At 60.2% G+C, this 22,295-nt stretch overlaps 2 protein-coding genes across 2 annotated transcripts; one reads left to right on the top strand and one right to left on the bottom strand.

The window, feature by feature from the left end:
* Positions 1-73: 73 nt before the first annotated feature.
* Positions 74-16,913, top strand: LOC102054664 (unconventional myosin-Vb-like; the record flags this gene model as incomplete). The annotated part of the gene is made up of 35 exons (XM_055706756.1): positions 74-239; positions 3,872-3,981; positions 4,407-4,569; positions 4,677-4,821; positions 4,955-5,111; positions 5,302-5,442; positions 5,676-5,757; positions 5,971-6,078; positions 6,237-6,349; positions 6,449-6,714; positions 6,875-6,956; positions 7,207-7,347; positions 7,422-7,544; positions 7,911-7,994; positions 8,865-8,962; positions 9,108-9,194; positions 9,276-9,387; positions 9,627-9,838; positions 10,016-10,172; positions 10,251-10,490; positions 11,258-11,467; positions 11,640-11,733; positions 11,893-12,020; positions 12,559-12,792; positions 12,875-12,972; positions 13,589-13,775; positions 13,993-14,086; positions 14,272-14,427; positions 14,599-14,750; positions 15,038-15,127; positions 15,332-15,482; positions 15,924-16,194; positions 16,275-16,449; positions 16,567-16,647; positions 16,755-16,913. Coding segments are annotated over 35 exons (5,067 nt in total), but the record flags the coding sequence as incomplete, so codon positions are not given.
* Positions 16,914-18,255: 1,342 nt separating this feature from the next.
* PRR22 (proline rich 22) lies at positions 18,256-20,623 on the bottom strand. Its single transcript, XM_055706755.1, has 4 exons — positions 20,531-20,623; positions 19,293-19,344; positions 18,822-18,947; positions 18,256-18,575 (listed from the first exon to the last, which is right to left on the bottom strand). Exons 1-4 carry the CDS (start codon positions 20,621-20,623, stop codon positions 18,256-18,258), a joined length of 591 nt encoding a protein of 196 aa, XP_055562730.1.
* Between the last annotated feature and the right edge of the window lie 1,672 nt (positions 20,624-22,295).

Genomic DNA, 22,295 nt, shown 5'->3' with positions numbered 1-22,295 from the left:
CAAGGACGATGAGGAAGAAGGGGTGTGAAACTGCAGAGAAGAGGAAACTCCGATGTTTACAGAATAGCTTTAACTCTTTGCCCAGCTGTGGCGGCTGGGAGGAGGAAGCCCAGCTGTTCTTCACCAGTCCTTCCCAAATAACAGTATTCAGTTTGCAAAGTTAAATAAACAGAAAGAAAAGGTCCGGTTGCACTTTTTATTTGAGGACACGCAAGGGTTGTCTTTTATTTTTTTAAAATCATTCTATTATTATTATAATTTTTTTGGTCGTCGTCTTTCTTTTTGTATGTAGTTATTTTTTTGGATGATTCTTGACAGTTCTATGAATACGTATATATATATATTATTTTTTTTGTAACGCAGGTCTATCTTCTATTTTGCCAATGTGAAGACTGCCCGAAAAACATGCGATGAGAGGCTGGGGGGGCATGGCTGGGGGGGCCAGGCCGGGCGGGGGGGATGGAGGGGGCACAGTTACCATGCCATGTTGCAAAACCCAGACAGATTTCTATCTCCTTCTTAATTTTGTGGTTGGTTTTGTTTTCTGCGTTTGTTTGTTGTTTGTTGTTTTTTTTTTTTAGTTTTATTTTTTTATTTTTTACCTCTTTATGTATATGTAGGGAATTTATAGGAAAATATGTACTTTATTGAATAAATTTTAAAAACTAAAATATATTTTATTTTAAAAAGAAAATAACGGACCTTTAACCTTACATGGCTAAAGTACTGATTATATATTTGCTGAGCTGACTTGACGGTTATGAAAATTGTATCAAGAGTTTTATTTTTTGACTTCAAAGCCTTCTTAATAAAGACTTTTTACTATATATGCATTCATGTGCTGCCTGCGGTGTCTCGCTTCCTGCAGCCTCCCGGCGCCTGCTCCAGCATCCTCAGCACCAGCCCCGGTTTTGGTCCTCCTGGCCATGGGCTGTGATGCGGGATGGGGGCACAGACCCCTTTCCACAAACCTCGCAGCCAGGGTAGCTTGGGATGGGGCTAAGGCACCCCTCCAGCACCCCAGGGTCCCACTGCTCCCCTGGGTGCTCTGCCAGACTCCCAAGGCAGCTGCCAGAAGGTGCTACCGGCCCTCGAGGGAGCGGACCCTCCCGAGGCTGCTGGGGGGCACGTTCTTTCCCCCGAGTGATGCATCTCCCAGCTGGGGAAAAAGCAGGTGCCAGCTTGGATGCTGGGGACAGGGACCAGAGCCATCACTGGGGGGGACATCTGCCCTCTCCCAGCAGGTGGATTTGTCCCTCTTCACACCGAGTGACCCCACTGTGGGTCTGGCTGCCTCCTTGTCCCCACAGGTGCTCCTGCTGCCGACAAGGCGGTGCTGCTTGCTGCCCCCCACTTCTCGCCCTGCTAGGGCGTTCCCTTGTCACTGTCCCCAGTCACAGCCACCTCCGCATGGCAGCTGGCTGCCCAGGCTTCGTCCTGGCTCTGTGGGGCTGGCCAAGCCACCACGGGCAGTGGGGACCCAGAGACAGTGACATCCATGGGCAGTGGCACCCATGGAGGGTGGCACCTGCTGTAGGGACCCACAGACGGTGACATCCATGGGCAGTGGCACCCGTGGAGAGTGGCACCTGCTGTAGGGACCCACAGGCAATGACATCCATGGGCAGTGGGGACCCAGAGACAGTGACATCCATGGGCAGTGGAGACCCACAGGCAGTGACATCCCTGGGCAGTGGGGACCCACAGGCAGTGACATCCATGGGCAGTGGCACCCATGGAGGGTGGCACCTGCTGTAGGGACCCACAGATGGTGACATCCATGGGCAGTGGAGACCCAGAGACAGTGGCACCCACAGGCAGTGGCACCTGCAGGGACTGGCACCCATGGGGACACATGGGCAGCAGCACCCAGACAGCTGTCAGTATACCTCGTTACCAACCTCATTACCTCGCTGCAGGTTTTCCTCGTTATCAGGGCTTCTCGGGGGGGGGGGACGGGGGGGGGGGGGGGTGCGGGGCTTTGCCGTGGGGCTGCAGTGATGCGTGGGTGCTGGGAGCACCCTGGGGGGGGAAACCTGTGGCGCAGGTGGTCAGGGGACAGGGTGCCCTGGATGAGGGCAGTTTGGGGGTGTCCTAGATAGGAGGGGTCTTTGCACACCCTCGATGGGCTCTTGGGGCGTCCCAGCTAGTGGGGGAGTTTGGAGTGACCTGCGTGGGTGGGGGGTCCCAGATAAGGTTTCTCAGGGTGTCCCAAGTGGGATTTTGGGGTGCCCTTTATGGGGATTCTCAGGATGTCCTGAATGGGGGGGTCTCAAGGTACCCTGCAGAGGTGGGGGGGAACCAGTCCCAGGAGCTCCCCTGGCTCGGGAAGGGCTGTGGGGTGGAACGGGAGGTGGAGTGGGGCGGGGACCTCTACTACCCGCCCCTCCAATTAGTGGCAATTAGCTCCCATAAAGGGGCTGTAGGCATCAGGGGTGGGAGTGCTGGCAGCAGTGGGGGGCTGCCATGGCTGCGGGGGGGCCATATGTGCAGGTGAGGGGGCTCAGGGGGTCCTGGCCTGGGGGGGGGGGGGGCTGGAAGGGTCCCTACCGTGCAGCTGGGGAGGGGGGGGAGCCCAGCCCACGGGTCTGGGGTGCTTGTGGCAGACTTGGGCAGGCAGGAGGGGATAGGGGGGTGTCTTGTGCCTCCCCTGAGAGCTCAGCACCCGGAGCAGCTGTGGGTGCTGTGGTCTGCGTGTCCCTTAGGGCCACCTCCCCACTGGTCACCTGGCTGGATGACACCTTAGGGGGGGTGCCTCAGCCGTGGGCTGCCTGCCCTGTGTGGGTGCTGCAGCCCCCTAGGCTGCCCGTGGGGCTCCCTGGCACACGGGGACCCATGGCCTGGCAAGCACAGCACCTCACAGGGGTGCTTGTCACGGGTGAGGAGAAGGGCTTGGTGCTACCTGGGCACCCATCTCTCCTGCTTCTTGCCCAGTGGGCGGGTGGGATGCTCTCATCTCCAGGACCCTGGCCCAGATCGTCCTCGGTCCAGCTCTGCCTGTCGGAGATGCTCCTGCTGCGTGCAGGCAACAGGACAGGCTCTTCCTCCTTGCTTCTGCTGCTGCGTATCAAAAGTGATAGCTGCAGCCGCAGGCCAGGCCCTGGACGTGTCCTCTCTCCCAGGGTGATCCCTGTTTGCCTGTGAGGCTGGAGGGTGCTGAGGTTTCTGTGGAAGTCAGAGGTGCAGCATCCCTCGCTGTGGCGTGACTGGGGTGCTTGCCTGGGTGAAGCTAGGAGGTTCATGTGCTGAAGGCAGAGGGACTTGCCTTATCCCATGTCACTGGTTAGACTGGGACAGAAGTGGCTGCATCAGTGGCTTAGCCCGGCCCTGAGGTTATGGCCCAGCATGCCCCACTGGTGCCATACTGGTACCCTTGGAGGGGAGCGAGCGAGGGGCGAGCTGGGCATGGTAGCAGGGATGCTTTTTTGTCCAGCTCCTGATTTCAGACTAAAATCCGTTCGTGCCTTGCTGGGAAGCTGTATGTCATGCAATTTTTGCTCCCTCCAGCGGCTACTGCTCATAAAAGATAACGGCTTCCTCCTGCTGCTCCTCAGCAGAGCCCTGGACCCTGAGCCCCATCCTGCCCAAGTTAGTCCAACCACAAATTTGGATGCTCCGCTCTTCTGACGACTCCTTGGATGTGAACCCCAAGCCCAGCCCTTCCTTCCCTTCCCCCTCTCCAGGCTTCCAGCCCATTCAGTGCTTGTTTGCTCAGCTCGCCCCACTGCAGCGATGCTGAGCATCAGGCTGACCCCCGAAGTGAGAACCGTGGGGCGGGCTGCCGTGTTTGGCCTGGTGGTGGCCAGATGCTGTCCCTGTCTCTTGGCTGTGGCACTCTGCAGGGGTCCCCTCCCTCCCATGTCCCCACAGGGTGCCCGCGTCTGGATCCCTGACTGTATCGAAGTCTGGAGGGCAGCAGAAATAACCAGAGGCTACAAGGAAGGAGATGCTGTTCTCCACCTCCGCCTGGAAGATGGCTCGGTAAGGCTGGAGCTGCGCAGCCCAGTGGGTCCCTCCTGTGCTTGCCACATGGTCGGGCATCCCCAGATGGGACAGTTCACCTCTGCACTCCCAACCCAGCCTGGGGTCCTCAGCAGGATACAGGGGGGCTCAGATGTTGCCTGGATGTGTTCCATCAGGTGACCAAGCAGCAGCCCAGGCCACTGTGGCTGTGCTTGGTTCACTGTGTCCCGTGTCCCCTGCCTGCCCAGGGAGCTGGTCCTCACCGCCTGCTCCTGCCTGACTTCCCCGAAGGTCTCCAGCTTGGCTTGCTGTGATTCCTGGTGACTAACAGCCCAAGCATGGCCTGCAGACAGTATCTGTCCGGCTCCTACAGACCCATCCCGCCTCTGTGGGGCTGGCCGACCCTGCTCAGCACTTAGCCTGCTCCATCTCCATCCCTGCAGGCACTGGCCTACCCCATTGAGTTCCAGCTGCCACCTCTCTGCAACCCTGACTGCCTCTCAGGTGCCGATGACCTGGTGGCCCTGAGCTACCTGCATGAGCCGGCTGTGCTGCACTCGCTCCGCCGGCGCTTCCTGGAGGCCAACACCATCTACACCTACTGTGGTGAGCCCGGTGCACCCCCTCCTACTCCCCACCCTGTCCCACTTCCCCTGGCTCCCCGGGGCAGATGCCCGTCCTGCCCTGCCCTTTGCACAGCCATCTTCCTCCAGGTATCGTCCTCGTCGCCATCAACCCCTACCAGCCTCTGCCCATCTATGAAGAGGAGGTGATTTATGCCTACAGCGGCCGTGAAATTGGGGACATGGATCCCCACATCTTTGCTTTGGCAGAGGAGGCGTACAAGCAGATGGTGAGGTGAGTGTGACGTGGGAGCATCCCTGGGGTTGCACTGGGGAAGGTCTGAAGCCCCCCATGGACCATGCCGTGCCTGCATGGAGCAGTCCTGCTGCGTCACAGGCTGTTCCCAGCTAGTGTCCTTCTCCGGCAGGTTTGGGAAGAACCAGTCCCTCATCATCAGTGGGGAGTCAGGTGCAGGGAAGACTGCATCGGCCAAGTATGCCATGAGATACTTCACCACCATCGGGGGCTGCCTGTGCGACTCCAACATGGAGGAGAAGGTGCTGGCCTCCAGCCCTGTCATGGAGGTGGGTCCCTCAGAGTCCCCAGGCTCTGCATGGGGATAACTGGGGTGTCCCTGTGCTCCTCGTGGCCTGTGCCCCTGATGTGATGCTCTGTGTGTCCCCCACTGTAAAATGGGTGGCAGCAACTGAACTTCCCCAGAGCACCTGGAGATCTGGAGCCAGCTAAAACCTCCTGCCCTCCTTCCCCTCCCAGGCCTTTGGGAATGCAAAGACAATGAGAAATGACAACAGTAGCCGCTTTGGGAAGTACATCGAGATCGGTTTTAGCCAAGCTCACGTCACAGGGGCCACCATCAAAACCTACCTGCTGGAGAAGTCCCGTGTCACCTTCCAGGTGGGCCTCTGGGGTGGCATGGGGACAGGACTGAGTGGCAGCCCCAGTCCTCAGAGCAGGAGGGTGCTCTTCCTGGGCATCCTTCAGGGGTGCAACCCCAGCACTGCTGAGTCAAGCTGGGAGAGGGGAAGGTGTCCCTTGTCCCCAAATCTGGGGCTGCAAGCACTGCTGCAGATGAGCAGGGTGGCCTGAAGTGACCTGGCTTCTCAGTGATTTTTCCTGTTCATCCACAGGCACAAGCGGAGAGGAACTACCACATCTTCTACCAGCTCTGTGCCTCCGCCACCCTGCCTGAGCTCCAGGGCCTGGGTCTCTGTGAGTGCCTCTGTGTCCCCCCCCACGAGTCCCATGGCACAGCTGGGTGCCAGCCCACCCCGTGCTGGCACTGCCCAGACCTTCCTGCCCCCCCTCCACTGGGTGCTGGAGGGGGCTCTGCTGCTGCTGGGCACCCCAGGGTGGGATGAGGACAACTGGGAGCCCTGTGGGGCAGGTTGTGCTGGTTCCCAGTCCAAAACATCTCACCCGCAGGTGGGGCAGAGTCCTTCCACTACACCCGCCAGGGCCAGTGCGCCGTGGCACAGAGCACCGATGATGCAGCTGACCTGGATAGCACGCGGCATGCCTTCTCACTCCTGGGTACTGTCCTGGCCAGGCACGGTGGGGAGGGGGTGGGCAGGGCTGGTCCCCAGGGCTGTTTTTCCTGCTGCCCTCACCCCTATGCTGGTGTGGGAGTGCTGGTGCCAGAGCCGGTACTGGGGAGCCTGGCTAACCTGGTGCCTGTGCTGTGCCTGCAGGCATCCCTGAGGCTGAGCAGCTGGAGCTGTTCCGTGTCCTGGCTGCCATCCTGCACCTGGGCAACATCGTGCTCAGAGGGAGGGACCGCCGTGGGGACAGCTGCTTCGTGGAGGTGGGCAAGAGCTTGCTGCCCCCACCCTGCGGCCCAGCCTGGCCCCTGAGCTGTGCTGGTCTCAGCAGTACCGTGGTGACAGGGTCTGTCCCTCTGCAGCCTGCTGATGAGGCCCTGGGGCTGTTCTGCACGCTGCTGGGCACTGAGGCATCGCAGGTGATACGCTGGCTCTGCCACCGCAAGCTGATCACTGCTGGTGAGACCTACGTGAAGCCCCTCTCCAGGCAGCAGGCGCTCGACTCGAGGGATGCCCTGGCCAAGTATATGTATGGGCAGATCTTCAGGTGGATGGTGAGCAGGGTCAACCATGCTCTGCGGTCACTGGAGGGCCACCACAACTCCATTGGCATCCTGGACATCTATGGGTAAGAGCAGTTCCCTCCTCCTGGGCTGCCTGGAAGAGCACAGTCCTGTTCCTGCATCAGCTGAGGCTGTAGGACTGCAGCCACCAACAGCTCTGGTGGGGACTTGGGGCAGCGCCCGTGTCCCTGGCAGCTGCCTCAGGCAGGTCTCTGCCACCTGCAGGTTTGAGACGTTTGATGTCAACAGCTTTGAGCAGTTCTGCATCAACTATGCCAACGAGAAGCTGCAGCAGCATTTCAACCGGGTGGGTACCACAGAGATGTCCCCTTGCTGGGAGCTGGTGAGGGTGGGCGCTGCATACCCCTGCTGCGCTGCTGCTTCTGGTGCTTTCTGCCTTGAATGTGGCTGCTGGGGCTGGGCACGGTCCCCTCCTTTCTCCCAAAGTGTTCCTGCTGCAGGAGAAGGGTGTCTGACAGAACCCAAGCCACTGCCTGGTGGCTGGCCGCCTCTGTCCCTTCCTGGCTCAGTCCTGCTCTGCTGTCCCTGCCCTTTAGCATGTCTTCAAGCTGGAGCAGGAGGAATATGTGACAGAGGAGATCCCTTGGGTCTTTGTTGACTTCTGTGACAACCAGCCATGCATTGAGCTCATCGAGGGCCGGCTTGGCATCCTGAACCTGCTGAATGAGGAGTGCAAGGTGGGCAAAGGGGTGCTGGGAGCAGGCTGCCACGGCCACCCGGAGCTGTCCCTTCTGACCCATTTGCTTTTTAGATGCCCCAAGGCAGTGATGGGAGCTGGGCCCAGAAGCTTTACCAGACGCATCTCAGCAGCTCCTACTTCCAGAAGCCCAAGAGGTCCACGGATGCTTTCGTTGTCTGCCACTTTGCTGGCAAGGTAGGGGAAGCTGTGGCAGTGCAGGCAGGGGTAGGGAGAGCTCTGCACCAGTGGGCACCCATCCTGTCCCATCCAGAGCTGATGGCTGTAGCTCCTGCAGCCTTTCAGGCTAGGGGATGGATCCTGCTGGCTCTGCAGCTGAGTGCTGGGCTGCAGCCCTTTAACTGAGGGTAAAAATTCTGAAACCCTCTGCTGGGTCCCATCAGTAGCCTTGCAGCAGGGCAGGAGCTAGGCGGTGTGGCCACCAGCCCCGACTCCTGCAAGGACTTCTTCCAAAAAGCATTTGCCTGTGTCCGAGCAGAGCCCTGCAAAAAACAGTCTGGGAAGATGCAGGCTGATACTGGGGCTTGCCTGGTCTCCCACCAGGTGGAATACCAGTGTGATGGGTTTGTGGAGAAGAACAGGGACACTGTCCCCGAGGAGCTGGTGGGGCTGCTGCGAGCCAGCAAGGTAAGAGCCACCCTGAGCAGGGGCTGTGTAGGGCAGAGCCTGGCTAGCTTGTGGCCCTGGGAGCCTGGGTGGAAGGACTGATGGTGCAGGAGCATACAAGCCACGCAGGATAAATCCCTGTCTGATCTGCTGGCACAGCCCCGTGCAGTGCTGGCCATGGGCAGGGTGCCCTGAAGTGTGGGTGCTCCCCACCTTGCCTTGGGCTTTCCTACCTTGGGGAGCATCTTGGTCATGTCCCTGATGCAAGGGCTTGGAGGGTCCTGCTGCTTCCAGGTCTGTAACACTGTCACTTGTCCCTTCTACCCTTGCGTGTCCCTGGTAGAAGGTAAGGGACATCTTGGAGGGCTCTCAAGCACGCCTGGGGATGTGTCCATGGTTCACACATAGTTTTTCCTGGGGGAAGCAGTAGGCAGGGGCACAGCTGAATCCGGCACATCTGGGCTGTGGTGGGTCAGAGGATTGTGCACTGGGCTGGCCGCTGTGGAGCTTTTGGTCCCTTGGGGCTGTTTTCTGGTGGCCATGGCGCTCTAGGTACTGGGTGGTGCTTGCTGCAGGGTCTGCCTGGCTCACGGCTCTGCTCTGTGCAGTCTGCCCTGCTCACTGAGCTCTTCCTGGAGGAAGGGGATGGCCCCACGTCCCTGCAGTCCCGCAGGTCCGGCAGGCCCAGGATGGCTGGTTGTCCCAGCCACAGATCGCTGCCCAGTAGCCAAAAGAGCAAGAAGAATTCCATCTCCAGCCAGGTATGGTGGTGGTGGTGTGGGGGGAGAAACGTGTGCTGGCCCTAGACAGCTGAGGCAGCCCCAAGGGGGACCTGTGTGTGCCCTACAAGCCCCAGGATGTTCCTGACCACGCTTGCCTTGTCCTTGGCAGTTCAGAGCCTCCCTGAACCAGCTGATGGAGACGCTGAGCAGCACCGTACCACACTACATCCGCTGCATCAAGCCCAACGATGGCAAGCAGCCCTTTGTGTGAGTGCCCGGCCAGGGAGGGGATGGGTACACTGCAGGGCACCGCTGTCCCTCCAATCTGTGTCCCTCTTGCCCTGCTCCTACGTAGCTTGGAGCATGCCAAGCTGGCTGGGACCCAGCCTAGCTCAGCACCTTTTTGCCCCAGGTTTGACTCCAGGCGAGCAGTGGAGCAGCTACGAGCCTGCGGAATCCTGGAGACAATCCAGATCAGTGCCTCAGGCTACCCCTCCAGGTATCCCCCTGCTTCAGCAGCACCCTGGGGGCTCCCCCACCTCCAGCCACAGCACCTCTGATCCCCCTCTGTCCCCCACAGGTGTACATACCAGGAGTTCTTGGAGAGGTACAGGGCTCTGGTGAGCAGAGAGGAGCTGATGGGCACTGACGAGAAGCAGACCTGCAGCCTTGCCCTTGAGAGATTGCTCCGAGTAAGGGTCCTGCTGGGGGAGTGCAGCTGTGGTACCAGAGTATCCCTTGCAGGGGGGGGATGGGCACCATTCTCACCATGTGTGGGTGCCCGGTGGGATACAGAAGTGGATGAGATGAGGAGGAACTCAACCTCCAGGAAGGTTGGATGAGGAGATTAGTGGTATGAGGAGCATCACTCTTGGGGGAGCCTGGCTGGGGTACACTTTGTCTCTGGGACTGACTCTACCCTTGCACACAGGACCCCAGCAAGTACCAGTGTGGGAAGAACAAGGTGTTTTTCCGGGCTGGCCAAGTGGCTCACCTGGAGGAGCTGCGGTACCAGCAGATGAGGGCAGCCTGTGTCCTGCTGCAGAGGCACCTGCGGGGCTGGCTGGCACGGAGGCACTTTGGACGGGCACGTGCCGCAGCGATCTGCCTGCAGCGCCATGCCCGGGGCATGCTGGCCCGCAGGTGAGCGGGGATGGGGCTTAAGGGGAGCAGCAATGAGCTGAGACAGAGCTCAGCCTTGGGGTGAGCTGGCAGCTGGGCTGGCGTTGGGCTGCGCTTGGACCTGGGTGTCCCTGTGGTGTGGGCTGGGCTGTGGGGGGCATTGCCACCCCCCTGCCCAGCGCCCTGCCCTCGCTGCAGGTTCACCAGGATGCTGCGAAGGACCAGGGCTGCTGTGGTGCTGCAGAAAACTGTGAGGATGGTTCTGGCACGACGTTTCTACCTACGCGTGTGCCAGGCTATCATCACCATCCAAGCCTTTGCCCGGGGCATGTTTGCCCGACGTCTCTACCACCAGGTAGGAACCTGGCAGGGCAGCAGGTGTCCCCATCCCGCCTGGGGACACTGTGCCACTGCCCCATCTCTTGCTTCACAGATGGTGTGGCACCAGAAAGCCGTGGTGATCCAGGCTGCTGTCAGGGGCTGGCTGGCCCGAACCCGCTACAGCCGCCTGCGTGGGGCTGTCATCTACCTGCAGTGCTGCTACCGCCGGGTGCAAGCACGCCGCGAGCTGCGGCGGCTGCGTGTCGAGGCACGCTCCATTGAGCGTTACAAGCAGCTGCACAAGGGCATGGAGATCAAGGTGATCCAGCTGCAGTGTAGGCTGGATGAGCAGGTGGGTGCTGGCTTCATCCCTGCGTGGGGGTAGCTACTTTTTGCTGACCACTTCTTACCAGTCCCTGTGTAGCCAAAACCATGCCTGCTGGTGTCTTCAGTCCTCTCCCAGCCCTAGGGCAGGAGCTAACCCTGCCTGACATGTGCTTCCAGGCAGGAGTTGGGTCTCATTCCTGGATTTTCAGTGCTCCCTGTGGATGCAGGGATTGGTGGCCCTGGGGGTGGGATGGGCACCCTCCTGGGTGCTTGGCTGGGTGCAGCCTTGCAGCACAGTGTCATGTGCTGGGAGCAGTTCCAGCATGGTGTGTTGTCCCACCGTGCTCCTGCTGGCAGCATCTGCTGTTGCCATCTGGGTGTCTCTGCTTCAGCTGTCACCACTCCCTTTCTGGGGGTGTCTGTGGAGGGGAAGGGAGGGCTCCTGTGCTGCGATCCTGTTTCTGGGGGTAGGGGGAAGCAGGGCTGGTAAATCCTGCTGTTGAGGCTGGCCAGGTGGTGGGCTGCAAAGCTATGGCAGAGTTCATGCATGGCTCCGTGTGGGATGGCATGTTGTGGAGAGCTGTGCTCCCAGGTTTGAGGTGACACCAGAGGTTCAGGGATCAAACAGATGGGTGGGATATGTGGTACCCAGGTTCCTTGCAGAAGGGAAGCATGCATGGGTTAGGAGTGTATTATCCATGAGTATGCATGGATGTTTACTGATGGGAGACATGTAGGGGTATGCCCTTGTTCTCAGCCACCTGCCTGACATGCTCTGCTCATTGGCTCAAGGCCCAGGAGAAGCAGCAGCTGATGGAGCAGCTCTCAGAGCTGAACGCTGCCCATGCTGAGGAGGTACAGCGCCTGCAGGCTGAGGTGCAGCGGCTGCGGGAGGATACGACCCGTGATGCCCAGGTCCAGCAGCTGCAGGAACGGCTGGCCGAGCTGGAGAGGCACAGCATGAAGAGCTGCCTGGTCCAGGAGGTTGAGGAGCTCAGGCAGGTCAGTCTGTCCAGGGGATGCTCTCACTCTGCTGGGGCTCCATGGGGCTCTCCAGGGAGGTGGCAGCATGCTGCGCTTTCTGCTGGGGGGGGGTCCCTGGAGGAAACCTCTGGCAGCCAGGGCTGGCCCCAGGCAGGGCTGTAGCTGTACCTGCCCCTCTGCTTTCCCACAGCGCTTGGCAGAGGTGGAAGCCACGAAGCTGCAGCTGGAGGAGGAGAAGGATGCCCTGATCCAGCGTGTGTTGGAGCGGTCGCAGGATCTAGAAGGTAAGAAGGATCCGCTGATCTGCTCATCTCATTCCCCTGGGTATGGGCTGGTCCTGCAGGCTTGGTGTGTTCCTGCATGTTCCCTGGCAGAGGGGACGTGGCTCTGCTTGTCCCCACTCCCTGCTGTGTCTGTCCCCACAGAGCAGCACCAGTGTGCAGCACGGGAGAGCCAAGGGCTGCTGCAGGAGCTGGAAGAGGAGCGGGCACGCTACCAGAGCCTGGTGCAGGAGTACACCCGCCTGGAGCAGGGCTATGAGAACCTGCGGGATGAGATGGCCTTCCACAGGGTGAGGGGCTGGCAGGGACACGGGGGGGCTCAGGGCACCCCCTCCCTCAGCTCAGTGAAGGGAGTAGGCAGTGCTGTCTGGTTCAGGGCATGTTCCTGCGGCAGAAGTGGGCTCCCCAGCTCACGTGCCGGGGGACCCCCAAGCTGAGGTGTCCTCTCGAGGCTGTCGCTGCTCTGCCCCAGCAGATGTTTGGGGTGCAGGGGAGCAACGTTGTCCTTCTCTTCCCCACTCAGCAAACCACCCTGAGACGGTCCCCTTCCTCAGAGAGCTTCCTGGGCTCCGAGAGCAGCTGCTTGTCCTCCATGTCCACGGCTCCCTCACGAGATGTCTCTGACCAGCAGGCTGAGGCTAGTGGTGACACTGGTTGGGACAGTGGGGTGGGGGTCACAAGTGGGCTGTCACTTCCCCTGGTGATGGTGACAACTGTACCCTGGGGCTTCTGGCTGGGAGCTGGTGCCATCAGGGAGGGCTTCCTGCAGGCATCCTGGTGCTGGTGCCCAGCACGGGCTGCTGTGCCAGCCCCCGTCTCTGCACCCAGGGGCAGGAGGAGCGGTGGCAGCTTGTGCCAGAGGGGTCACGGCTGCAGCCCAGCAGTGAGGCGGTGCTGAACGGTGGTGTGAGCCAGGATCCCTTTGAGAAGGCATACCTCCTCCTCCTGGGGCAGCTCAATGCTGCTAACGAGGAGCTGGCCCGGACCCGGGAGGAGCTGCGGAGGTCCCAGGCTCCTGTGGAGCCAGAGGAGAGGAAACTGTTGGACTTCTTCAAGCGCAGGGTGAGCTCCTGTCCCACTGCTGAGAGCAGGATGAGACCCAGGATGGCAAGGCCAACCTCATCCTGCTCCTCTCTCCCTGCAGAACTTCACTGAGATGCTGGGGCTGGGTAAGAGCCCGGAGAAGGTGGCAGTGGATGATGACCTGAAGCATGCGTACGATGCAGTGCAGGTTGCTAATAAGTGAGTGTGGTCCCAGGGAGGTGGTCCCCAGCTGATGCTGGTGTCCCCACAATGGGCTGGTGGGGCTTTCCCTGGTGTTTTGGCCAGCCAGGGCTGGTGTGACAGCTGCCTGGCCTCTGCAGTGGTGCTGGGTGGCTGCACATCCTCACTGGAGCAGCCATCTCCTCCAATGCTCTGGGCACTGTAGCCCCAGGTGGGCTGCGAGAGCAAGGGCAGCCTGCCCCTCACTGCCCAGCGGGGTGGGGGGTAGCCCTTGCTTGCTCTTCCCTTCTTTCCAGTGCACCCAGCTGTGTTTTGCTGGGGGACTGGAGCAGCACACCTTGCTCAAGGCACAGCCTCACCCGCTGCATGAGCAGAACGGGTACCCTGGGCTCAAGAGGAGCCTCCTAAGAGGAGCAGGCTGGTGGAGCCTGTCCCTGGGCTGGGTGCAGCCAGAGGGGAGATGCTCTACCAGTCCAGCTGGGTCTTGGCTGCCCTGGAGGGCCTGGGCAAGGGGGGAGTCCTCAGCTCTGAGGCTTCAGGGGAGGAAAAGCCTCCTTAGCAGCCTCCCTGCAGGATGGGGTGAGGCAGCTTGAAGGAGGCTGGTGCCTCAATTTCCCCTGGTGCGTGTGAGCAGGCTGCTGGAGAGTCAGCTGCAGGAGGAGAAACAGCAGCACAAGGAGGAGGTACAAGGGCTGCACCTCGACATCTGCTCACTCAAGCAGCTGAGCCAGCAGCAAGCAGCCCTCATCCAGGACCTGCAGTGGCACCAGGGGCAGGAGGGGCTGCAGCAGCATGTCCTACAGCTCAGGGAGGAGAACAGGGTAAGGGGGTGGTGATGGGGGGTGGGTGGACACAGGCAGGACTGGGCTTGGGGCTGGCTCCCACCCCCTTGCCCTGTGGTGAGCTGCAGCAGCCCCTTAAGGAGCGGTGCAGGGGACCCTGATGCATCCTCCCAGCTCAGCTTCACTGGGTGGGTGCTGGTGGGGGCCTCCAGCTGAGGGAGGCTGGCTGAGCCCTACCAGGGTTGTGCCTGCCCAGGAGCTGGCCCAGAAGCTGGAGAAGCAGGAGAGGATCACACTGAAGCTCCAGAAGCAGCTGAGAGCCTACACAAAGCAGACCCAGGAGCTCACAGGCAAGTGTCTGCATGAGATGGGGACATGGGGCTGGTGGGAGCATCGCCCAGCCTCGCCATGAGGAGCGGGGTCCCCCCAGACAGAGATACTAGGGAGTATCTGCTTGGACTGAGCTGAGGGATCCTGATCTGGGTCCCACGGCCCAGGACACAGCAGGATTTGACCTGTGCTCCTCTTTCTCCAGTGAAGAGAGAGGCCACCAGGCCAGCACAGGAGCTGGCAGCATCTGCTGTGGTCCTGTCCCAATCCCCTGTTGTCCCACCTCTGTCTGGGCTGTCCCAAGCCATGCTGGCATGGAGGATGGAGGATGAAGGGCGCATTATCAAGGCCATCATCACAGGTAGGGTTTGGACAGATGGGGACTCTTTACCCCAACTTGGTCCCTGCTAGGGTTTCTTGCCGACCTCTGTGTGAGCTCATCCTTTCAGTGTTGCTGGGGCAGCATCCTGCCTGGTTCAGGACCAGTTTTCTGTAGCTGCCTGGATCTCAACTGTCCTGTTTTCCCCTGCAGACTATAAACCACAGAGCTGTCCTGGGGCACTTCCAGACCTGCCAGCCTACATCCTCTTCCTGTGCTTCCGACACGCAGACCACTGCTGTGATGAGCTGCGGGCTCGCTCGCTCCTGGATGCAGCCATTGGTGCCATCAAAGGGATCATGAAGGTGCTGGGCTTGGGGGTGTGGGGTGGGCTGAGGAGCAGGAGCTTCACTGGCCAAGGCAGAGGTGGTGCTGGGGCAGTGACATGTGCCTGGCTGCAGTGTCCAGCCTGAGCATCTCCCAGGGTGAGGGGGCCCCTGGGTGCCGCAGGTGTCCTGTGAGAGGGTCCTACAGCCCTCGCCAGGCTGCAGCTAGCTCAGTGTGGCTCACAGGGCTACCGTGGGGTGTTAGGGCTTGCTGCTGTCACTGCCAGAGCCCTGCTGACCCTGGTGCTCTCACTTCCCTCCCACAGAAGCACAGCGATGACTTCAATGTGGTGGCACTCTGGCTTGCCAACACCTGCCGACTCCAGAACTGCCTGTGCCAGTACAGCCAGGATGAGGTAGGGCTGGGCTGCAGGGGGTCTGCCACCTCCCTGGCAAGGGTGGGAGCTTAGTGGGGACAGGGTTTGTCCCCACCTGGGGCTGCATCCTCTTTACCCCAGCCCAGGCATACAAGGATGTGCGGGGCTGATGCTGCTCTGTGCTTGCTTGGGGACCTGGCTGTCCCCTGGTACTGCTGGCTCTGACCCAGCCTGTGCCCACAGAGCTACTGGCAGGGGAACACAGCGCAGCAGAACAAACATCGCCTGCAGAACGTGGACCCCCAGAGCTCCTGCCATAGCCTGGGTGCCCTGGCTGTCCAGCTCTACCAGCAGCTCATCCGCACTGCTGAGAAGTGCCTCAAGCCCATGATTGGTATGGCCAGGGCTTGGGGGGTGCTCAGGGGATGCTGGATCAGGGAGGGAATGCTGTGCTCGGCTGTGTCAGCTGCCTGCTCTGTTACCGGGGCTGTGCCCAGAGTGGGAAGGCAGGCTCTGAACCGGGGGATGCCTTCTACAAGGGACCATCTGCTCCTTGAGCATCCTGGCTTGCAGGAGGTGGTTGGGGAGCTAAAGGTGGGCTCAGCACCCCAGGGACCTTGGGCTACATCCATGGGGAGCTCTATTCCCCCATGCCATGCTCTGCAGCTACATGGAGCAGGGACAGTCCCTGACCTAGCCTTGGCCAGCTATCCTGGAGGTGTCATTAGCCCCTGTATCCCCAACTGGGACACGGAACCAAGGAGCTGTGTACTGGTCGCTTGAGGCACAACGCGGGGTCTCTGCCTCCTTACAATGAGCCTTTTCTACCCTTCAGTTTCAGCGATGCTGGAGAGTGAGCCCATACAGGGCTTGTCCTTCTCCTGCCCTCCCCGCCACCGCCGGTCCTCAGTAGCCTCTACCCACACCCTGCCTGAGCTGCTGCAGCAGCTGGGCTCCTTCTGTGCAGTGCTGAACCACCACGGGCTGGCCCCCAGTGTGGGGCACCAGGTCCTGCGCCAGCTCCTCTTCCTGGTCAGTGGCACCACCCTCAACTACCTGCTGCTGAGGAAGGACATGTGCTCCTGGAGCCGCAGCATCCAGCTCAGGTCTGTGCCCGTGCAGGATGGGTATGGCTGGGGGAGATGGGGCATGGCCTGTGCCACCTGTGACCTGCTGTCCCTGGCAGGTACAACATCAGCCAGGTGGAGCAGTGGCTGCGGGCAGAGGGGCTGCAGGAGAGTGGGGCCCGTGAGGTGCTGGAGCCCCTGGTCCAGGCTGCCCAGCTGCTGCAGGTGAAGAAGGTGACGGAGGCGGATGCTGGAGCTCTCTGCAGCCTGTGCACGGTGCTGTCACCCCAGCAGGTACTGGGTGGGGAGGGGGTGTACCAGGGATGCGCTGCGGTGGGGACCACACCATACCCAGAAGGGTCTGGATGTGCCCAGCCCTTCCCTGTTCATGGTCCCCTCTGTCCCTTCCAGGTTGTGAAGATCCTCCGGGCTTACACCCCGGCTGCTGGGCTGGAGGAGAGGATCAGCCCAAGCTTCATCAGCAGGGTTGAGGTAAGCAGAATTGGGGGTCTAGTTTGGGGGGGGGAGGGGGGCAGGCTGTCCTGTATGACCCTCCCCTTACTGGAGCAGCCCTGAATGCAAGTGCTGTGTCCCCACAGAAGCGGCTGCATGACCAGTATGGAGGGGGACCCAGCCAGCTCCTGGTGGACACCAGCCACCTCTTCCCTGTGCACCTGCCCTTCACTGCCTCCCCCCTGCACCTGGATGAGCTCCACATCCCTGATGCTCTCAACCTGGCCTTCCTTGTCAGGCCCTAGGCTGCTCTCCGTGCCCCACTGAGGGGTATCTGGACCCCCTGAGGGGTGGGATGGCTTCAAATCCTGGGGGGACAGCACTGTGTGCCATTCTTCTGGGAAGTGACTGATTTATTGTAACTCAAGTGTCTTTGTTTGTGGCACAGCCAGGGCCCATGGCAGTCCTGAGCTGGGGCTTTGGCCACTTTTTAATTATTTGAAGCTAATAAAAGTCTTTGCAGATAATTCTCTGTGGCCCAAGGCTGTCTGGGGTGGGTGCATTTAGCTCGGGGAGGGTCAGTGTGCGAGGTGAGATGCTGAGCAGCACCGGGAGCTGTGCCATGCTGAAGGCCACTGTGCCCACCCAGGGTCCGGAGCAGCTCGCACCACCCCAGTGGCATCACTGGGGCTGCCCTAAGGAAGGGGCTCAGCCCCGTGACCCCCGGTGCTGGGGCGCTGCCTCGAGGGGACCACAGGCTGGGGAGCTCAGGTGAGAAACAGGCAATAAAGGGACCAAGTTTCCAGGCACTTTCTGGCTGGTGGGTTGTTTTTTTTTTTTTTTTTTTTTTTTTTTTTTGCTTATTTTCCTGTTTCCCCCTAGGGAGGCTGTTGCGGCCACCGAAGGCGCAGGCAGGCGAGGGGAGAGGGTCCTGCCTGGCAGGTGGCTCCTCCATCACCGCTGCTGGGGTGATACCAGGCTGTGCAGCTGAGCGTGGATGTGAGCAAGGGCAGGATTGTCCTGAGGCTTGGAAGGGCTTTGCACCGAGCGCTGTCCCTGCTGCAGGGGACGCTGGTTGTGTTCAAGGCTAAGGGGTGGCAGCCCTTGTTGTGGTGTGCGTCCAGTCCCCCCCTCAGCCCCCAGGTCTGCCCTTGTCCTGGGGGCTCTGTGCCACTTTCTGCGTGGGGCCGTGTCCATGGGTCCTGCAGGGACCTGTCTGTCGTAGCTATCCCCAAAGGGCTGCTTCCCCTGGGGGGGGGGGGGGACAGGGGAGTGGTCCTCTGCCAGGGGCTTGGCCCTGGGGGGGGTGGTGGTGGGGTCTCGGTGCCCTTTGGGGCTCGCTGGTTCTGACCTGGGGCTTCGGCACCTCTTGGGTGCCATTTCCCCGTGTTCCCTCCCACACAGGCACGGAGCGGGATGGAGAAACAACATTTAATGGAAAACAATAAGACTTGCCAAAATATCAAACTTGCTAAATTTCCCCCCCCCCCCCTACAGAGCACTCTTTGCTCCCACTCCCCCCCGTACAGAACAGTCCTCCTCTGCTTCCCCCCTCTCCCCATCCCTCATGTGGATTTAATCCCCCCAGGTGCTGGCTCTGCCCTTGCTGGGGGGCAGGAGCCAGGTGTTCTGCCTCTTGCCCTGCTGCTATGGTGCTGCAGGTGGGGACGGTGACAGGTCCCAGTCCATGTCCCCCCACAGCTCCTGGGGCTCCATCTCAATGGTGTTGAACACCTCCAGGCTCACCAGGGAGTCCGTCATCTCGGAGACGCTGTAATCGCCATCGAACAGGTCTTCAGGCAGGGCGAGGGAGCTCAAGTCACAGCAGGGCACAGCTGGGCTGGTGTCCCCAGGGGTGGGGACGCTGCTGGGACCCTCCTGGATGTGCCCTGCCGTGTCCGAGGATAAACCAAAGAGCCTCAGGGCCTCCTGAAGAAGCACCTCTTCGGGCACATCGTAGCTGTCTTCTAGATCCACAACCACTTGGTTGTGGGGGGCAGCAGAGGGGCTGGGGGGGACATGGCTGCCTGGGGCTGCCCCCGCAGGGGTGGCCGTGCTGCAGATGGTCTCTTCGGGCTGGCCCTGGATGAGCTGGGAGCCAGCGATGGATGTTGGCAGCACCAGGGGCACCGGGGCCACGGCTCCCCCCTTCTGTGCGTCAGGCACAAGGTGTGGCAGTTGGCCCTGGGGGGTCCCGGAGTCCCCCCGGGCACCCCCCAGCAGAGAGGTGCTGCTGTAGTTGGCTATGGCGGTGACTGGTGGAGGCAGGATGCTGCTGGTCCACTGAAGATGGAAGAAGCGGGGATCAAAGTAGCATCCGCACGGAGCCCTCTGCAGCCCTGCGTGGGTGAGCGGGAGCCGTGCTGAGCTGGGGGGACCCTCCAGGGCCACCCCCCCACCCAGCCGGCCCCCAGCGCTGACATCCCCCAGCCCTGCACCGGGTGTGTGGGGAGCTCCCCGTGGGGTGAGCAGCTGTGCCAGGGGGACAGGGTCGCAAATTGCGGGTGGGGCGTGAGCCTTGGGGAATTCTCTGGAAATGGGATTTCCTGGGCACACACCAGCAGGCGAGGGCAGACACACTGGTGCAGGCTGCTGAACCCCCGCCCCGTGCGGAAACTGCCAGGGAAGGGGGGGGGGGGGTGCCGAGGGGACAGGGGTGCCAGAGGGGACAGAAGTCTCCGTACCTGCGGGGGGCTCCAGGGGGACCTCGGGTGCCCAGGCTGCAGGGGGGGGCTGCTCCTGCTTGGCCGGCTGGGACGGGCTGGCGGAGCCTGGAAGAGAGACAGGAGCGGTGGCCGGGGCTCGCCTCCACCGGTGCCCCCGGGAGCGTCCCCGGGCTGGGCGGCTGGGTCGGTTCCTACCTTGGGGGCAGAAGGATTTGGGGAGCTCAAAGTTGGGAAGCAGCTGGAGCATCGGGGGGCCCCAGGGGCTGCACCCCGAGGGCTGCAGAGGTGGGAGCTGCAGCGGGGGCCGCACCATGGTCCCTCCTGCCTCGGCTGCCAAGGACTCTCGGCCGTAACCAGGGTGCAATGTTGGGGCGCCCCGTGTTCCAACGGCCCCGGCGGCCCCGCCCCCCGGCGGGGCAGGGGTTAAGGGGGCTGCAGGCAGCTCTCGGCGTGGGGGCAGGTGCCTTCGGCTGGAAGCCTCGGTCCCTTCCCCGAGCTGGGACACCCTGGGGGTCAGCGGGACGGGGAGGGAGCCCCATGCGGGGGCGCTGGGCCGGAGGGGGGGCTGTGCGGGGGGCTGTGGGGCCGGCAGGTGTTGCACCAGGGGGCAGCGGAGGTTTGAGCTCCAGCCCTCGCGGTGGTCGGGAGCCTCTGGGGGAGGAGGAGGCCGGTGGGGAGCGAGGCAGTTGTGTGTATCCCGGCGGCAATTCGCAGAAATCCCTGGATGGGGTCGGGAGCCCTTGTCCTGACGGCAGTTTCCACCTGCCAGACACCAGCTGGGAAGAGCCTGTGGCTGTGCCGAGCTGGGAAATTCCTAAAACCGGTGGGAGATGAGACCTTCTTGTGGCAAGGACTCAGGGCGCCAACGACAAAAGGTGCCCGCCTGGTCCTGCTCGTTGGACACGACTCGTGGGAGGGGGGATGGTCCCGGCCTCTGTGGAGCTGCCCAACAGCAGCCCTCTGCTCAGGGGATGCAGGTAAGGCTTGGAGCATCTCAACACTTGGAGAAACAGGGATCGTCAACAGAAAAACCCTGACAGCTCTTTTCCTTTCCGACTTCTGCCTCTGACAGGCAGAGACAGCAACCGTCCCCTGCTCTTTGGACTGCTGATTTGCCTTCTCGCTCAAGTCTAGCGCCCATAAATGCACGGGGAGCTCTGGGTCAGACTGGCAGGAGCAGATCAGGTCGCAGGGGATGAGGCAAAAGACAAGCATCTCTTGAAGAAAGCAAAACATGCCACAGAACATCTTCTTACCTTCTTATAGACTAGGTCAATGGGACACCTAGCATTGACATCTACAAAGTCCACTTCAATTGTCTGGTTCAGGAGCACTGCACACTTGGTCATTGTGTCTGGGAACACTCCCTCCAGCTACCAAAGGGTTGCACGGGTTCAAGAAGCAACTTTTCTGCTCAGAAGTGGGTTATCATTTGGTTATCAAGATGATAGCACTCACGTGCACCCCAAAACTCTCTTCGGTACGATGCTGTTTGAGGGGAGCCCGCTCAGAGGACTGGCCCTGGGGCAGGTTTGTACACACAGCCATCGCTTCACAGGTGACATCTGCCCCGAAGCGCTTGCATATCCTTCGAAAAGGAAGGTTACTGCAATGGAAGAAGCAGCAGAGAGATGGTTTGTCAGGAGATTTGCTCTTTCCAAAGGAGGCAACGGCACGTTTTGACAAAAGGACAGAATCATTTAATTCCCATGGCCAGTGGTGCCAAGCAGAGCTTGCCTTGGTTTTCCAGGTGGAAAGGAGTAAGGATGGAGGAGCATGTTAGCAGAGCTTAACCAGCAGTGGTTAAGCAGGAGGATATTCCACTCAGCAATTTTATCATTTGCATTTGGTAAAATGCAGTGGGAAAGCCAGGTGTCCTGGATTCATCTGGGATAACGTTAACTATCTTCTAGTAGCTGGTACAGTGCTGTGTTTTGAATGTAGTGGGAAAATAACGTTGATAACACACTGATGGTTTAGTTGCAGCTGAGTTGTGTGTACCCTACATCAAGGACTCTTCAGCTCCCCGTGCTCTGCCAGTGAGCAGGTGCACAAGGAGCCAGGAGGGAGCAGGGCCAGGACAGCTGACCTGAAGTAGCCAAAGGGATATTCCATCCAAATGGATATTCCATACCATGGAGCGTCACGGTCAGTATATAACCCGGGGGGAGCTGGCTGGGAGGGGGCGATCGCTGCTCAGGGGCTGGCTGGGCACAGGGTTGAGCAACTGTATTGTGCATCACTTGGTTTTCTTGGGTTTTTTTCCTCTCTTTTTGTTAGCTCCCCTTTCATTACTATTAGTAGTAGTAGTATATTTGATTTTTATTTCAATTATTACACTGTTCTTATCTCAGCCCATGGGTTTTACCTTTTCCCCAATTCTCCTCTGCATCCCACTGCAGGGGGGCACTGAGCGAGGCTGCCTCGGGGGTTAAACCCCACCCCACCCCCAGTCCTTTTTGGTACCCAACATGGAGCTCAACGGGTTGTGATAACAACAAATCTGACTAGAACGGATCTCTCACAAGTATTTATTATAGAAGTTTAAATAGTCGCTTGTCACAAGGTTGATTTATTGGCTCTCAGAGCTGGTGTGTTTGGCCTTAAAGCCGCGTCGTGCATTGCCTTGCTCACAGTGGTTGTCCCCTGTGGTGCTGTTCATCACCCGTGGGAACTGGACTCAGGTTATCACGTTGTTGGACTTCATGATACTGGTTTACGGTACGATGGAATAGGAGATTAATCTGGTGTTGGTGCTGCGCATTGCTGTCACCACCGTGCTTTGGGAGCCATCTCTTGGAAACTATTAATAATTACAGCTTTAACCTCTTCCCTTTGGAGAGGCAGCCCATGGTGGGGGAGACCTCTTCCCCACCCCTGCCAGTAGCGGTTGAGAGTAATGAAAATTTGGAATATTCTTGGGACGTTAAAACCAGCGTGGTCCTGTTGCTAGGAACCATCATGTTGCTGAACGTTTTCCAGGTCTTGCTTAGGGTTAAACAGCTCTTTAAGAACATCACC

Source organism: Falco cherrug, chromosome 4 (assembly GCF_023634085.1).
Source record: "Falco cherrug isolate bFalChe1 chromosome 4, bFalChe1.pri, whole genome shotgun sequence".
NCBI lineage: Eukaryota > Metazoa > Chordata > Aves > Falconiformes > Falconidae > Falco > Falco cherrug.
The sequence above is the reverse complement of the archived record's forward strand: the minus strand, read 5'-3'. Positions and strand labels throughout refer to the sequence as shown.

Bases quoted from the DNA above. Each gene is read 5' to 3' on its own strand.
- PRR22 (XM_055706755.1), bottom strand. From the start codon at position 20,623: ATGACCAAGTGTGCAGTGCTCCTGAACCAGACAATTGAAGTGGACTTT. The intron at 18,948-19,292 runs GTACGGAGACTT...TCACCCACGCAG, and splicing joins CCCCCTGGAGCCCCCCGCAG to GGCTGCAGAGGGCTCCGTGC. The intron at 18,576-18,821 runs GTGCCCGGGGGG...TTGTGGATCTAG, and splicing joins CAGCACCTCTCTGCTGGGGG to AAGACAGCTACGATGTGCCC.